Source organism: Centropristis striata, chromosome 7, assembly GCF_030273125.1.
Source record: "Centropristis striata isolate RG_2023a ecotype Rhode Island chromosome 7, C.striata_1.0, whole genome shotgun sequence".
Classification (NCBI taxonomy): Eukaryota; Metazoa; Chordata; class Actinopteri; order Perciformes; family Serranidae; genus Centropristis; species Centropristis striata.
In genome coordinates this window covers 4021480-4040016 of record NC_081523.1, presented here as the reverse complement: position 1 = coordinate 4040016, position 18537 = coordinate 4021480, and the positions used below count along the sequence as shown (strand labels likewise).

General features: G+C 34.4%; 1 protein-coding gene across 1 annotated transcript in view; it reads right to left on the bottom strand.

Annotated features, from left to right (window-relative positions):
- smarca2 (SWI/SNF related, matrix associated, actin dependent regulator of chromatin, subfamily a, member 2) overlaps positions 1-18537 on the bottom strand; it is a 98482-nt gene that overhangs the window by 6156 nt on the left and 73789 nt on the right. The window contains exons 29-33 of the mRNA XM_059338211.1: positions 16936-17162; positions 6399-6504; positions 5099-5200; positions 3438-3564; positions 1187-1320 (exon numbers count right to left, since the gene is read on the bottom strand). Coding sequence (XP_059194194.1) covers positions 1187-1320; positions 3438-3564; positions 5099-5200; positions 6399-6504; positions 16936-17162 — 696 coding nt within the window. The remainder of the gene's footprint in view (positions 1-1186; positions 1321-3437; positions 3565-5098; positions 5201-6398; positions 6505-16935; positions 17163-18537) is intronic.

Sequence of the window (18537 nt, the reverse complement as noted above, 5' to 3'; positions counted from 1 at the left end):
GAAGTGGCTCCTCTTATACAGAGCAGAGGAGACGGGGATAGAACCACCAAACAATATGCAATATTTCTAAACTCTGGTGCATTAATATCTCATACTACTGTGTAATATATATACTCCACCCTTGTGCAATAATGTTCACTACATCTTGTTTTGTAAATAGATACATTATACATACATTATATGTATATAATTTTTATTTTACTTTTCTGTCTATGGTTATTGTTCTATACTTTTATATTCTCCCCCTCATTCATATTTATGCTAAAAGTCGAAGTCAGGAAAAAAAGTCAAAATGAGGAAAAAGTCAGTCACAAAAAAAATAAAATAAAATAAAAAAGTCACAAGAAAGAAAGCTAAAATAATGAGAAAAAAGTCAGTCACGAGAAAAAAAGTCGAAGTCACAAGAAAAAAGTCAAAATTTAAAAAAAATTTAAGCCACGAAAAAAGTCAAAATAAGAAAAAAGTCGAAGTCACAAGAAAAAGTCAAAATGAGAAAAAAAGTCAAAGTCACAAGAAAAAATTAAATAAAATAAAAGACAGTCACGAGAAAAAAAGTCAAAATAACAAGAAAAAAGACAGTCACGAGAAAAAAAGTTGAATCACAAGAAATGTTCCTTTAGTTGTACCAGGCATTAAAATGAACAAGAAATTGAAGAAAACAAGGGTCTAATATTTTTTCTCCATGACTGAATATATATATGCTAATATAAAGATTCTATCACAGAAAGCATCATGTTTGTGTTTCTCAGAACAGTAAACGTTTGTTATGACTGCGAGTACTTTTTTCTTTCTTTTCTTCTACCAAAAGTGAACAGTAATTACGGGGCTGCACCTGGCGTCCAGGTGTGAAACAGCTGCTGATTAGACAGCTGAAAGGAAAGCAGCAGGACTTTAGATCACCACAACCAGAACTGAGACCCAATGTGTTGTTAAACAGCTCTCAGCGGGCTGGTTCTCATCTTCAATGAAAAGAAAATGAGGGTTTCTAAAGCTGCGGTTGTCAGTAGTATTAAAACTATTTTAGCTTGCAATTTTTCATCAGTTTTTTCCCTCCATATGAATGAATTCCTGTCAGAATTTTACGCTGAAACAGTCCCTTTTGCTTCTTCCTGAGTAAAACATTGACTGTTTGAGCTGACAGATGTGCTGACGCTGCACTAACATGCAGCCAAGTGGAACAACTCACGTTGTCGTCCATGTCTTCGTCGCTCTCGTCGTCGCTGACCACCGGCTTGGCTTTCCCTCGACTCTGCCTCTTCTTGCCTTTGTCGTGGCTGCGGCCCTCTTTGCTCAGCTTGATCTTAACCCGCACAGACTTGGCTGGATGAAGCAACAAAGGAGAAAGTCCTTTACACAACAGTTTTTATTTCTATTGTTTGCTTAACCCTCCTGTAGTCCTTTTCATCATCCCATTACAGTTTTTTACAACCGCTAAGACCCGTTTGTCAGAACCTTAAAAACGTTTTCAAAACTGTTCTCCCCCTCGTTTACATTTATGCTAAAAGTCCAAGTCAGGAAAAAAAGTCAAAATAAGAAAAAAAGTCCAAGTCAGGAAAAAAAAGTCCAAGTCAGGGAAAAAAAGTCCAAGTCAGGTAAAAAAAAAAGTCCAAGTCAGGACAAAAAGACAAAATGAAAAAAAAGTCCAAGTCACAAGGAAAAAGTCAAAATGAAAAAAAAGTCACAAGAAAAAAGTCAAAGTCACAAGAAAAAGTCAGAATGAAAAAAACAATTAGTCACGAGAAAAAAGTCGAAGTCACAGAAAAAAGTTAAAATGAGAAAAAGAAGTTATGTAATGAAAAAAATTGACAGACAAATTTTTCTCTCCCTCTGCACCCTACTGATGATGTCATCCACTCTAGCCTCTCCATAGGGTTACATTGGGGGGATTTGTTGGCGTGTTTTTGCCGAATAATTTGAAAACCCTTAGAAAAGTCATAGCACACTTGTCAACCTTAAAAACGTTTTCAAAACTGTTAACGCACATCACACCTGAAAAACACAATTCCCCAAACAGTTAATTTCATGCTCAAAATCACACAGTGTAACTTAACACAGACACACACTTCCAAAATATAATAATACACAAACACAGTTCACCAAATCTACCAAAGCACCGACACACGTTGTCTTCCAACAGAAACATTTAGTCAGTCATAAAAAACACAGACAACTGATGGAATAACACAAACTGAATCATTTTGCATGTGTCAAACCTACTTTTTTTCCCTTTTTCTTTTACAATCAACAGATTATTGTATTGATCAAACATGTAAATTAATGTTTGTGATGATGTTCTTCATTTTTCATTTGTTGGGCAATGATTTTCTTCCTTTTTTTTGTACAACACTCAGTACAAAAAAAGCGAAAAACCCATGTCACAGCAGCTTTTCCGAATTTTTATGAAAGAAGAAGACAGTAAATGACAGCATCTGCAGTAAACACTTAACTGCATTGCAAATGAAATATAAATATAGATGATGTGATTGAAAAAAGCCCAGCACCTGTTCTGTTTTGACAAACCGTGTGAAAGCAATTGAAAATTCACCAGTTAACATCTACTGTTTTGGTCTTGATTGAGCTTGTGTGTAAAAGGAGTTAAAACTAATTTTAAACATGTAGAATGTGTGTATTTTGTGTCAAAAGAAGAAGAATTGTGTTAATTGTTTCGCCCACACAGGCTGATGTTGTGGTAACTGTGTGAAGAGTTTTGAAAACGCGTCATAGCGGTTGTAAAAAACTGTAATATAGGATAACTTTCATAGAATTGCTTGACATTTTCAGCATATGTGCCCCTCTGCATCCTTTATATATAATATAAATTTCACTTTCTTCATACATTTTTACGCGTTTTATAATTTTTTTTATAGCACCCATGGTCCTCAGGGGTCAAAAAGGACCCCATGACATCAGACTGGTTTTAGGACATGAAGAAAAAAATATTTCCAATTTTTTTTTTCCACCTTTTAAGGCAACTCATGACCAACAAATGTATTTATTTATTTATTTTTTGGAAATATTTCAAGAATACATTAAAACCTTCTTAACTTAATCTTCTTTTCATCTTTTTTTCTGCAGTTTTCAACTGCATCACAGATCAGTTTAAAGCTAAAAACAAACAAAAAAAGAAGCTAATAAATGGAACTTGATTAAGCTTTTTCCAAGTCCAAGAGCTATAATTGTGTTCTTCTTTCTTTTACATGATATAATTAGATTTTTCAACAGTAAAAAGGTCCAGTAACAGTCGTCCCTACTGCTCCCAGTGGGACGGCTCACTTGTCTTATAGTGTAGAATTTAAATGTGTGTGTGTGTGTGTGTGTGTGTGTGTGTGTGTGTGTGTGTGTGTGTGTGTGTGTGTGTGTGTGTGTGTGTGTGTGTGTGTGTGTGTGTGTGTGTGTGTGTGTGTGTGTGTGTGTGTGTGTGTGTGTGTGTCTTTTACCCTCTGACTCTGACTCATCCTCGTCATCCTCATCCTCATCGCTGTCATCTTCACTCTCTTCATCCTTTGCTATCTTCTGCCTGGCACTCTTGAACACAGACTGAAGGACGATGGAGTCCTCGTAAATCTGCAGCGAGGATAAAAAACACAGGAGGCGGGATGATGAGGATGATGATGATGCGAGCACTTCCTCCAACAGCATGAATGACATTTATTTGTGGGAATATGAGAGAGAAAAGCCAGCTGGACTACAGGCGGATGCAGGAAGGGATAATAAAAGAGGAGAGGTTATTAGCATGTTTTAAAAAAGAGACGTGGGAGAAATGTATCCACACAGAGTAAATAGAGTTTTATTATTCATTTAGTCCTCCTCTGACTACAGGAAGTGGCCATTCAAAACTAAAGAATGAAATATGGAGAATTAGTTTTTCAACAAAAAAAAAATAATTTAGCATGTCTCCATTCAGAGAAAATTGGCTCTTTTTGTTGCCTTTGTCTCTTTTGGTTGGTGAAATGAATTACGGACTGACACATTTTGGTCAATACAAGAGTTTAAAAAACAGAAAAGACCTTCAAGGACAAAGCCAAAGTCCAAAAAACGAACATACATGTGTCCAACCATTTCACTGGAGCAGAGAACCTGCAATTTAAATGTTTCATTCTTACCAATTCAATTGTTTTATCAGAAAACCCACCAATAAATAAAGAAAATACTAAAAATGTAACATGATGAGCGTATAAGAGCCATAGTAAATTAATAATAATAATTATGAAGCCAGGGGAGGAGGGGAATATTACCAATACTGTTGGCATCTCTTTACATAATATATATTATATGATATATAATATTCTGAGATTAAAGTGTCAAAATTAGAAGAAAATATATATATTTGTATATATAAATATACAAAAAGTACAAATACTCTCTGAGATTGTGAGGTCATAAACAAGTGAGATAAAAACTCTACTTACAATGTGGGGAAAATCACAAATTCAAGAGGAAAAAAATCACAAATTTATCAGAAAAAAATTACAAATTCATCAGAAAAAAAATCAAAGATTTATGGGAAAAAACTCACAAATTTAAGAGAAAAGAAAAATCACAAATTCACGAGAAAAATCTAAAATTTACAAGAGTAAAAAAATTACAAATTTACAAGAAAAAACCCACAAATTTAAGAGAAGAAAACACAAATTTAAGAGAGAAAAAACCCACAGATTTAAGAGATTTTTTTTTACGGGAAAACCCCACAAATTTAAGGGGGAAAAAAACCCACAAATTGAAGAGAAAAAAGTCACAAATTGAAGAGAAAAAAAATCACAAATTAAAGAGGAAAAAACACAAATTTAAGAGAGAAAAAACCCACAAATTTAAGAGAAAAAAAAATCACAAATTTACAAGAAAACCCCACAAATTTAACAGAAAAAAAAAATCAAATTTAAAAGACAAAAATCTCAAATTTGAGAGAAAACCCCCACAAATTAAGGAGAAAAAAATCACAAATTTACAAGAAAAATAATGTCAATTTGTCCGTCATGAACCAGATCACTTTACTCGTGATGTTGGATGGACACCACAGACGCTGGCTGTGTTTCAGGGTTCTGTGGTGACTGATTGAACAAAGTGTAAATGTGAGAAGCTTTGGCTCCTCCTGTCTGACCTGAGATCCCTCCAGGTTGAAGGTCTGAGCGTTGTGACAGAGCAGCATCACATCTCTCTCCAGGTCTCCCACGCCTCTGTACTTATGGCTCCTCACCCGATCCTGTTGACGCAAAATAACACCAGCTTCATTCACACTCGTCTTTCTCACGTCTGTGAGCCTTCAGCTCGTGTGAGAACTCTAATAAAGTCTTCCTTTACTGTCTCAGACTCAGAATTATGTAAATCTTTCCAGATGACATTTGTCCTGAACTTTATTAGGACTGAAACTAACAGTTGTTGTCATTGTCGGTAGTTTGTTCATTATTTTAGGATCAGAAAATAGTAAAAAAACAAAAAAAGCAAGCCTGAGATGACATATTAAAATCCGAAAATATTAAGCGAAATTTCATAGAAAATCAGCAGACATTCATGTTTGAGAAGCTTAAAAAATGACATTGAAATATACATTTCAGAAAATCCATTAATCATTAATCAAGTGATTGTTGCAGCTCAAAGATTTTTTTTTTAGTAGCAGCTTGTTATTGATGCTGTTTATCTTTTTGTTGTCTCAGAAAAAAAACTGCTGTTCCCAAAATACAGTATGAATTAATTATCAGAAGACAGTTTGAATTAATTATCACTACTATTTATTATTTTACACCGATTAACTCTTATATCTCTGATACATCATGCTGTTTGTTGCTCTGTGGTTGTAAACAACAGATGATATTTGGCTATTAGCTAACATGCACTAACCCTGTAAAAAATAAACAATAAAATAAATAAAAACAACAGAAAAGGACATTAATAGTTGGACTGTGTAAGAGAAAAAAGATCAGAAATTTAAGAGAAAAACCCCACAAATTTACGAGAAAAAAAATCACAAATTCACGAGAAAAATCTCAAATTTACGAGAAAAATCTCAAATTTACGAGAGAAAAAAAATCACAAATTTAAGAGAAAAAAAATCTCAAATTTAAGAGAAAAAAAATCACAAATTTAAGAGAAAAAAAAAAAACAAATTTAAGAGAAAAAAAATCACAAATTTAAGAGAGAAAACCCACAAATTTAAGAGAAAAAAGTCACAAATTTAAGAGAAAAGACCCACAAATTTAAGAGAAAACAATCACAAATTTACGAGAAAAATCCACAAATTTAAGAGAAAAAAATCTCGAATTTAAGAGAAAAAAATCTCAAATTTAAGAGAAAAAAAATCGTGTGCTGTATATTCTGCATCAGATCTTTAATTTGCGCTCTGACCCCACCTATCATCATCATCATCATCATCACCACCATGCTTCCTTTAACAGTAGTCGTACCTTGATCTTTTTGAAGTCGACAGGTTTTCTGATCAGCTCGTAATATTCTGGCAGCTCCTTCCTGGATGGTAACTGGACAAACACCTCGCTGAGTTGTCTTCCTGACCTGGGAACACAAATTCATTTCACACTATTGTTAATATACTGTTTGTATATGTAATATGTAACTTTCAACTTTCCAGAAAGTTTTGTTTCTACTTTTCAACTATTCAAAGGCAGAGCTTTTCAACGTGAAAACAAAATAAAACTGTTCCCAGCACAGTTCAGTACAGGTTGCTACAGTTTCAGGGTCAAATGAAACTTTTATGACATTTTTTTACTAAGACCTTTGCACTCCTTTGTTTGGACGCAAAATGACCAAAAATAGATGCAAAAATGACTAAAAAAGACACAAAATGACCAAAAATAGGTACAAAAATAACTAAAAAAGACACAAAATGACCAAAAATAGATGCAAAAATGACTAAAAAAGACGCAAAATGACCAAAAATAGATAAAAATGACTAAAAAAAAGACTCACAAAATGTACCTTTACTTGTATCAGGCATTAAAATGAACAAGAAATAAAGAAAACAAGGGTGGTCTAATAATTTTTTCCATGACTGTATATATGAGCTACTTCACTGTTATCACTATGTGATGAACTAACTGTTTTAATGAAGCCCCTGAGTAGGGAGTGTGGTTGAAAGAATTAAAAAAAGCAAAAGGCCAATCTACATTTTAATGAGCCAGTCAGACAAAAAACAAACTTTTCAACTATTCAAAGGCAGAGCTTTTCAACATGAAAACAAAATAAAACTGTTCCCAGCTCAGTTCAGTACAGGTTTGCTCCAGTTTCAGGGTTCAAATGAAACTTTAATGACATTTTTTACTAAGACCTTTGCACTCCTGAGCCTCAGCCGCCCATCGACCGCAAAGAAAACTTGGAAAATATGTCAAACAGTGATATAAAAATGTGTTTGAAAGATGTATGACAAGGACGGAGAAATCAATGTTTAGTGTGGATTGTTTTCTGCCACAGTGTGTTTATGATACGACCACCGGGGCCACACAAGGACAAAATAACCCAGCAGGAGCTGTTTAATGAGCAAAACAGAATCCAGGAAGATTAAGACAGATGATAATGATAAATGTCATAAAGAAGCAGTGTTGTAAATACAGTCATGGAAACATTTTTAGACCATTATTTTCTTCAATTTCTTTTTCTTTTTAATGCCTGGTACAACTAAAGGTACATTTGTTTGGACAAATATAATGATAACAACAAAAAGACTCATAAGAGTTTAATTTAAGAGCTGATATCTAGACATTGAACATGGTTTTCTTGACAATAATAAGAATGTTTCCATTACTGTAGATGTAAAAACGACTAAAAAGACACAAAATGACCAAAAATGGATGTAAAAATGACAAAAAGACACAAAATGACCAAAAATGGATGTAAAAATGACTAAAAAAAGACACAAAATGACCAAAAATAGATACAAAAATGACTAAAAAGACACAAAATGACCAAAAATAGACGTAAAAATGACTAAAAAAGACACAAAATGACCAAAATTAGACGTAAAAATGACTAAAAAAGACACAAAATGACCAAAAATAGGTACAAAAATAACTAAAAAAGACACAAAATGACCGAAAATAGGTACAAAAATAACTAAAAAAGACACGAAATGACCAAAATTAGACGTAAAAATGACTAAAAAAGACACAAAATGACCAAAATAGATGCAAAAATGACTAAAAAAGACGCAAAATGACCAAAAATAGATAAAAATGACTAAAAAAAAGACACACAAAATGTACCTTTAGTTGTATCAGGCATTAAAATGAACAAGAAAGAAAACAAGGGTATCCAATCATTTTTTCCATGACTGTATATATGAGCTACTTCACTGTGATGAACTAATTATTATTATGAAGCCTCTGAGCCTGGGAGCGTGGATGAAAGAATTAAAAAAGCAAAAGGCCAATCTACATTTTAATGAGCCAGTCAGACAAAAACAAAAAACACACTTTGGTCCAAAGGGCACATCAGCAACAACGCTATAAGTTATTAAAAAGTCAATGAGACTTTCAAGAAGAGTGTAATTCTGAAATGTGAAGGTCAGTCTTCACCTCAGTTAAAACTCAGTAATTACACAAACACTCACATACAAAGAAATTAATGTTTAAACTATGTGTTTTCTTTCATTTCTTTGGTGTAGAAACTGCAATTTTACCTCTTGGAAGTGTGTCGTGTTATGCTTTTTATCTACCAATTCAATATATATTATATTATATATAATATTCTGAGATTAAAGTGTCAAAATTACAAGAATTACAATAATTAAATACAAATATTCTCTGAGATTGTAAGGTCATAAACAAGTGAGATACAAACTCTATTTACAATGGGGGGAACATCTGAAATTTAAGAGAAAAAATATAAGAAATGTAAGAGAATTTTTTTTTACAAATTTAAGATAATAAACCAACAATTTAAGAAAAAAAAAATCACAAATTGACGAGAAAAATCTGACATTTTAGAGGCAGGGGGGCAATATTACTTTTACTATAAATCTTTCCGAGATTAAGTGGTAAATTTCTGAGAAAATAAACTTGAATATTCTGAGATTAAAGTGGCAAAATTACAAGAAAAAAATAAATACAAATACTCTCTAAGATTGTAAGGTCATTTACATGTGAGATAGGGCTGAAACTAACGATTATTTTCATTATTGATTAATCTGTCGGTTATTAAAACGATTTATCGATTAGTTGTTTGGTCAATAAAATGCTGAAAAATATCAATCAGTGTTTCCCAAACCACAAGATGACGTCCTCAAATCTCTTGTTTTGTCCACAAACCAAAGAGATATTCAGTTTATTGTCATAAAGGAACAAAGAAACCAGAAATATTCACATTGAAGAAGCTGAAATCAGAGAATTTGGACTTATTGTCTTTAAAAAAACTGCTCAAATCAATTATTCAATTATCAAAATAGTTGAAGATTAATTTAATAATCGTTTATTGTTCGATTAATTGAATAATTGTTGCAGCTCTAATGTGAGATAAAAACTCTATTTAAGAGGGGGAAAGTTGTTAAAAAGTCAATAAGAGTATAATTCTCAAATGTTAAAGCTCAAAAATGACACAAACACTCACAAAGAAATTAATGCTTAAATTTTGTGTGTTTTCTTTCATATCCTTGGTGTATAAACTGGAATTGTACCTCTTGGATTGTGCCGTGTTATAGTATCTGTTTTTATAAATATGAATGATGCAGCACAGTTAATAATTAAGTGTTTGTGCTCGGGGCCAGGTCGGCTGTTTCAGAGTTAACGCTGTTGAGAAACGACGGAGCACGCGGGGGGAATCCCAATGTGACAGCAAGATAAAGTTACAACACAGAAGCTGAATAAATGCAGGACGGAGAAGAAAACACACAAACACAAAGTTGTTGTGACTCCGTCATTGATTTTCCAGACACGTCCTGTCGGCACCAATGTATAGAAACTCGCTCTCAATACTAAAGAGACTGCCAGCTGTCAACAGAGACGCAGAGATCATTTTATTCCTCCAATTACAAATGAAGAAGCTTTAATGCTCTACAGCAGGGGTCTCAAACTAATTACCTGGGGGCCGCTGGAGGCAGGATCAAAATGACAAAAAAGACACAAGATGACTGAAAAGACACTAAATTACTAAAAAAAGACACAAGATGACTGAAAAAACACTAAATTACTTAAAGAAGACACAAAATGACCAAAAAAAAAGACACCCTAATTACTAAAAAAAAGACACTAAATTACAGAAAAAAACAAAATTACTTAAAAAAGACATAAAATGACCACAAAAAGATAAAAAATTACAAAAAAGACACAAAATTAAAGAAAAAAAACAAATTACTTAAAAAAAAAGACAGAAAATGACCACAAAAAGACACAAAATGACAAAAAAATGACACAAAATGACCAAAAAAGGACACAAAATTACAAAAAAAGACAAAATTATTAGAAAGACATAAAATTACCCAAAAAAAAAGACACAAAATGACTTAAAAAAGACATAAAATGACAAAAAATACACAAATTTACAAGAAATTCACAAAATTACCCAAAAAAAGACACACAATTATTAGAAAATGACATAAAATTACCAAAAAAGACACAAAATTACTTTTTAGAAAAAAGACAATCACCAAAAAAAGACAAAATTACAAATGACGTTAACAAAAAGCCTTTCTTTTTGTTAACGTCGTCATAGAAACAAGTGAAACAAAGCTCCAGCTGGAGCAATAAAGGGACCTTCCACACACAACACGGTAAAGTGCCATTCATATAAAACTCACATTAAACTTTCATATCAAGGTGGAGGCCACAAAATATCGTCACGAGGGCCACAATTGGTCCCGCGGGCTGCGAGTTTGAGACCCATGCTTCATCATTTTCAGGTTTGTGAGAGACAGAATTCAGTTCACAGCTGCAAAACCCTTGAATCATTCTTCTCCTGCCTGATAAAGATAGCTGACAGATGGTCTTTAGGTGCAGATTCACCACTAATCTCTCCAGAGTTTGGGAAAATTGCAAAAACAGACACGTCAGTGAGTCAGTGATTATCTTTGTGTATTTTACATCTAATTTCTCATGTCAATAATAGCAGTCGTTGCTTATTTGCATGTCTTCCCTCCACAAAAACTCGTCTCCGCCAACACAAAAGGTCTCTGCAACACTGAACCATCTGCTACAAACTATTAATGCGTGATTACTTTATTATGGGTTGAATTCTGCCAAAATAGACATCTTGGCTGTTTTGTTTTTCAGACTTTATTTGCATAAAATTTGCTCTGTAAGCAGCCGAGAGAGCCGGAGAAGAAGGCCTCTGACCGGGAAGGAGTTCAAGTCCAGGGCCAGCTGGGAGAAACGGATGAGAAAAACTTTTCTCACACTCTAATTGTTCCTGTTGTTGTGACCTTTAATCTGCACTGATTCATTTATCACCACTAGGAGGTGGAGAGTAGAGACACACAGAGTAAAAAACAAACAACAAAGAAAGGCAAAGCTGCAAGTAAACGTGCTTCTGGTAACAATAGGCACAGATCGAATCACTTAAATGCATGAAAACAACAGATATACCACACACAGCTTCGCTTCATCTAATTATTTCATTATTTAAGTTAATAAATAATAATAAATATAACTCTGGTTGTACTTTGCTGACTTCAGTGCAACTAATTTACATGTTTTCCTCATAAATAATGACAAACCTTTCGCTCGGGTCACACAAGTAAATGTATTATATGTATTAATATCTTGGTCAATGAAATGCATCAGAATACATGTGGGAGTGCTGCAATGCAACATGGGACTTTTACAGAATTTTGAAATCATCACCAAAAAAAGACACAAATTGACCAAAAAAAGACACAAATTGACCACAAAAAAGACACAAAAAGAGACAACATTACTAAAAAAAGACACAAAATGACCAAAAAAAGACACAAAGACAGAAAATGACCAAAAAAAGACACAAATTGACCAAAAAAAGACACAAAAAGAGACAACATTACTAAAAAAAGACAGAAAATGACCAAAAAAAGACACAAAGACAGTAAATGACCAAAAAAAGACACAAAATGACCAAAATAAGACACAAAATTACTAAAAAAAAGACACAAAATGACCAAAAAAAGACACAAAATGACAAAAAAAAAAGACACAAAATGACCAAAAAAAAAGACACAAAAAGACACAAAATGAGAATACATGTGGGAGTGTCACAATGCATCATGGGATTTTTCCAGAACTGAAATCATGGTGAAGACGACTATAGCGGAGGGAGCTCAGATATAACAGCTATAAGCTCTCAAATACTTTTTGAATTTCATTTCTATCTGCTACAGAGGCTGAAAAATCTATTATTTAGTAGGAAGAGTTGACACTTCTGTTGAATTTATAGAAAAACTTCAGGTTTTAGGGGCTGATTTTAAAATCACCCAGAGGTTTTACAGGCAGTTTTTCCAGGCGTTTTAGGCCTAAATGGGTTAAACAAGTAATAAGAAGAGAAAATGAGGAGAAAAAGCAAATTATACACCTGAGTTTTTTTCCAACTCTAACTACTAATAGTTTGTTCAAATCAGATTTAAGAAAAAAATTAAATGAGCAAATTTTAGATAAGTACCTGGGATTATCTTTAAAAAATAAAACCTTACGTCTAGACCACCACCTTCAGGTAGTTTGGTCTAATAAGGCTGCTGATCCCAGATAATGTAGATATTCTACTGCAGTTCCTCTGACTTCTGACTGTGCTGTGAGTTTAGATCCACTGTGTAAACTGTTCTCAAACCACAAAGGTTGATATGTTCAAATAGTTTTTACATCTTTAATGTGTAAAGTGTGATGTCTGTCAGCTCTGTGTTGTGACAGCAGGGACCTCTGGGAAAAGATCCAACTGTTAACTTCAGTGAAAGACACCAGAATGAGTGGAAATGTGATCAGAAAGGCTTTAAATCTCCTCCTGGTGTGTGACAGCAACACCATGAAACACCTGTATGTAACACTGCCTTTGTATGAGCACCTGAATCAGGTTTAAAGAGGAAACGGAGCTGCTGCGTCGCTCCTCTAGAGCAGCTATTCTCAACCTTGGGGTCCCGGTCCCAATTGGGGTCGCGAGATGATTTCTGGGGGTCGCCAAATCATTTTGGAAGTCAGCTCTGTCTCCACTGTGTTAAGTGTTCATGTGTTAATGTGTTTTTGGTCATTTAATGTCTTTTTTTGGTCATTTTGTGTCTTTTTTGGTCATTTTGTGTCATTTTTTTAAGTAATTTTGTGTCTTTTTGGTCATTTTAGGTCTTTTTCTAAGAATTTTTTGTCTTTTTTGGTCATTCTGTGTCATTTTGTGTTTTTTTTTAAGTACATTTTTTTCCTGTAATTTTGTGTCTTTTTTTAGTAATTTAGTGTCTTTTTTAGTCATTTTCTTTTTTTTAAGTAATTTAGTTTTTTTCTGTAATTTTGTGTTTGTTTTTTTTTAATTTTGTATCTTTTTGTGGTCATTTTATGTATTTTTTAAGTAATTTTTTTTGGTCATTTTGTTTCTTTTTTTTGGTCATTTTGTGTCTTTTTGTGGTCATTTTGTGGTCAATTTGACTAATTTTTTGCTTATTTTTAAGTATTCTTTTGGTCAATTTGATTCTTTTTTGGGTAATTTTGTGTCTTTTCTGACAAATCCCAAAGTATCAAGTTGTAACTTTCCAAGGAGTCTCTGGCTTGAAGCTGACTGTTACACACTCAGGAGGTCAGAATGGACCTTTAAACTGATAGCAAAGGACTTAGATTAAAAGTAACAATAAAATATAAAAAATATATATAAATGCACAGACAGAGAGATGTTTTAGTTGTTGTCTGCTTCATTATTTGTCCAAAATTCGTCGTATCAACTGAGTTTGTCTGATCTGAACTGTGAGATTCTGTTCAGTGAGACAACATGATGTTAAATTGAGGGTCACAACTCAAAAAGGTTGAGAACTACTGCTCTAAAGGGACTTTATTAACTTCCAGGAAGCTCCAAATCATATTTAAGTTGCACTTATGTTTGATTTTATTCACTCTGGAGGTTAAGTTTCCTTTATAGGGGGAAACAGTGTTGCATCTTAGGAATGCTAAAGTCTGGAGAGTGGAAATTTCATAATCTGTCCCAGTCTAGTGAGCAGAGAGGAGCGGTGCCAGAGCGATGATTGAGATGCTTTGGGATGAACGACCATCAACTGGGAGAGGAAAGAATTTGACTTCTGGAAAGGCAGGTAGCATTTTCCTGGAAAAAGCTTTGGGCACAGTCGTCAGCCAGTGCATATTTGAATAATGGGAACACAAATGCACATGTTGTTTCATGCGCTGGTGAATATTAGAGAGACGGATGCACACATGGTTTTGCACATGGGTGAAAAAAAAGAAAAATACAATGCAGAAACAACAGCAGAAAACACACTAATACACTCACACACTCACTGGAAAGAACACAAAGATGATTATCGAACTGTGCTGTTCCAAAGACATGACTTCATGTCTGTTCATTTTTTACCCCGCTGACCAGAAAGACATCTGAACTTTCCATTGTATAAATCAAAGTGTCGCCTTTGTTTTACACTCTCACAAATGGATTTTTTTTGCACTCAGAAGCAAAGTTTTAGAGACGTACCATAACCTCGTTCCAACGTTTTACAGTACAAATATCTTCCGACTAAACTAAAGTTTCTAAAGTCAGTGATTGAATGACGAGCACTTATGTTCTTTAAACTGCTGAAAAAAACCTCTTATTGTCAATATACCTAGGAAAGCTGCACATCCTCAGTTTCCTCGGGTCTCTAATTTCTGGTTGTAAAGAAAACAATGTGCCGTATCATTCTGCCGGCCCGCCCACCCGCGGGACTTCTGAATAGTAACAGGTTTTAACACATTTAAGTCGGGAAAGCATTATCGCATTTCTACCATTAAAGCCGGGAAAGTGGATACGTCGTTTTGTAGTATTTGTAGTTTTTTCCACCTATTTTCGGTCTCTTGGCCAATGAAATGCATCAGAATACATGTGGGAGTGTCGCAATGCAACATGGGACTTTTCCAGAACTGAAATCATCACCTAAAAAAGGACACAGACACAAAATGACTAAAAAAAGAAAAAAAATGACTAAAAAAGGCCCAAAATGACTGAAAAAAGACACAAAATGACTAAAAATGACGCAAAATTACCAAAAAAAGACACAAAATGACTAAAAATGACAAAAAAATTACAAAAAAGACACGAATTACCGAAAAAGACAAAACATGACTTACAAAGACACAAAAAGACATGAAAAGGATTCAAAAATGGACAAAATAGCCCTTTAAGACTCAAACCAAAGACCAAAAAAGACACAAAATGACTTAAAAAGACACAAAATGACCAAAAAAGGACACAAAAAGACACAAAATGACTAAAAAAGACACAAAATGACAAAAAAAAAAGGATTTATTGTTTGCACTCAGAAGTAAAGTTTTAGAGACGTACCATAACGTTGTTCCAACGTTTTACAGTATAAATATCTTTCAACTAAACTAAAGTTTCTAAAGTCAGTTCTTATATTGATTTCTGTGCACGTGAGAAAACACTGGTCCACGATGGCAAGGACTCAGGTCGGCCTTGTTCAACACAATTGGCAGTAATTGTCTGGTCTCCTGCTGTCTATCGATCAAACTGGCGGCTGATTTTTGTGTCCAAACTAGTGTTTTTTTCAGGACTGAATAACTTTCACATTTCTGTGTGCAGCACAGAAATGTGAAAGTTATTCAGTCCTGAAAAAACACTAGTTTGGAACTGGTCATAGCTCAGACACTAGAAGAGCTGTGTGGAGTTGCTAATTAATCCCAACAAGAACTAATTGTTATCTTGTGATTTATTAACGCGTGTGGGCAATATGTTTTACGTGCAATGTGTTTTACCACAGCGATACTTTTGTTATGCATAATTTTGTTGTTGTGATGGGTACAGCTGGTGCTGTTTGTGTATATGTTGTCGAGGCACTTATGTGTGCAGCCCCTGAGTCCAAGACAAATTTATATTTCAAGTATATTGCATCATATCATATCATATCATATCATATCTCACAAGACGGTTTTCGCTAAAACTTATTGATCGAGGTGTTGATGCAAGGCTGTAGTTTATGGTGTTGTTCTGTTCTAATGAGAAGTGTGCCTTGTATTTACTTCTACCCTCAATGACATATAAGGGCTGTTTCCATTACAGTCCTATACCCAGAATGAGGCGGGTTTTTCATTTCATAGTTTTTTCCACCTATTTTCGGTCTCTTGGCCAATGAAATGCATCAGAATACATGTGGGAGTGTCGCAATGCAACATGGGGCTTTTCCAGAACTTTGAAATCATCACCAAAAAAAGACACAAAATGACCAAAAAAAGACACAAAATGACCAAAAAAAACCCACAAAGTGACACAGAATGACTAAAAAAAAGACACAAAAGGCCAAAAAACGACACAGAAAGACACAAAATGACTAAAAAAAGACACAAAATGACTAAAAAAAAGACACAACATTACCAAAAAAAGACAAAAAGAGAATACATGTGGGAGTGTCACAATGTGATGGAAAAGCCCCCCAAAAATGTATCTACCTCGATGGAAAATAGTGAAAGAAAAATAGCAAAAATAGTGTCGAAGAGATCCATGTAGCTCTACAGGTTGCAGGTTGAACAGAAAAGCTTAAACTGACCTAAAAACAATTGGCCGAATACATTATCTTACTATCTTAACTTTCTCTTACTTTGTCATTTATAATTTAAATTGATTTTCACACCTTAAAATCACTTCAAAGTAATAAAATACACAATCCCATTAGTGAAAAACTGCACGATTCTAAAAACAGGTCTGGACCTGTTGTAAATTGTATTTGTGCCAAAATATGAGGAAATTGGTGAATGCATAAAGTTCTCCTGAAGCTCTGTAATAAGTAAGTTATTTGTGACCGACTGGCCCGTGAAAAAAAAGATAAATAAATGTGCCTACCCGTCTCTGTAGTTGATGACCGTGTCGATGATGGTGTTCATCTGCTTGGTGAGTTTCGGGGGGTTCGGGGAGAGTTTCTCCGCCGGCGGACGCCCACGTTTCTTCTTGGCCTTGGAGCTCCCCCCGTCCTCTCTGCTCGACGAGTCCTTGTCCTGGCGTCTCTTGCGTTTGCGTTTCTTCAGCCGGATCTCCTCCTCCATCTCTTCCAGGTTTCCATCCTCAATGGCCTGGAGTTAAAAAAAAAAAGAGCCGAGAGTTAACTCTCAGCCACTTCAACTTGTCCACAAACAGTGGCGGTTCTAGACCAATTTTACTGTGGGGGCCAAGAAGGGGCCAGTGTTTTATCACAGGGGCATATTAGAAAACTGCAAAGATGATATTTAAGCATTCAAAACCTTTATTTTACCTTATTTAAAAATCTCATTTAAGTATATTTGGACGATAAAAATACATTGATTGAAACAATGATACTCACCAACAAGAACAGTTATTTTTGTACGACAATGATATTTCTCATCTTTGTGCACAATTACTTTTTTTTATTTTTTGAAAGTGCAGCACAGTCAGAATGATCTTTTTTTTAATATACACAAGCTTTTATTGCTGTTATTTAACTACACAATGTAACATATTTGGTTCCTTTTGTGTACAATGCGATATTGTTTGAAGAAAAAAATAGGTAAGAATTGTTCCGTCGTTCATTGTTTTAAATTGATCATTTTATAATTAATTTGACACAGGGGCCACAGCAGGGGCCAAGGGCTTCTTCACAGGGGCAGTGGCCCCTGGAGGCCCCTGTGTAGAACCGCCACTGTCCACAAATAATGAGGATCCAACGAGAAATAAGTGAAAAGTAAAAGGATCACAGTATTTTTAACTCTGCCTGTCTGTCGAGTATTTTTTAAGATATGATCCTTGGCATACCTCTAATTTCTCCTGCAGCGCCTCCACAGCTCTACACATGTTTCTTCTTCTAATTAGAGCCTCTCTGAACTACAGCTAAAACTACCAACATGCTGTCACCTCGGTTACAAAGTTTCTTTGTTCTATTCTTGTTTCCCCTGAAACACTTGAAAGCCACAGTCAATAAAACGATCCGCCTGAGAAGTCTCTCCGGGGGAGAAAGTGTCACAGTGCATTTAGTGTGAGTCACTGGCTGCCGTCAGCATCAGACCAGACTAAAACTTCACTGTTCAATCCAGTTATAGTTAAGGCCCAATATGTTGACTATCATTATTATAATTGTAATAATTAAACTGTAAGAGCTTCATATTATCAACAGGAGCTGATGTCCCTATATTTACTTAAATATAGAGACTGTATCCCAAATCAGACACATCTGCAATGTCGCACTTTTCCGGTGTTTTCACGGTTATTTTGAATAAGACCGACACCAACAGTGTAGGTCTAACTGATTTATACATACAGTACAGGCCAAAAGTTTGGACACACCTTCTCATTCAATGCGTTTTTCTTTATTTTCATGACTATTTACATTGTAGATTCTCACTGAAGGCATCAAAACTATGAATGAACACATATGGAATTATGTACTTAACAAAAAAAGTGTGAAATAACTGAAAACATGTCTTGTATTTTAGA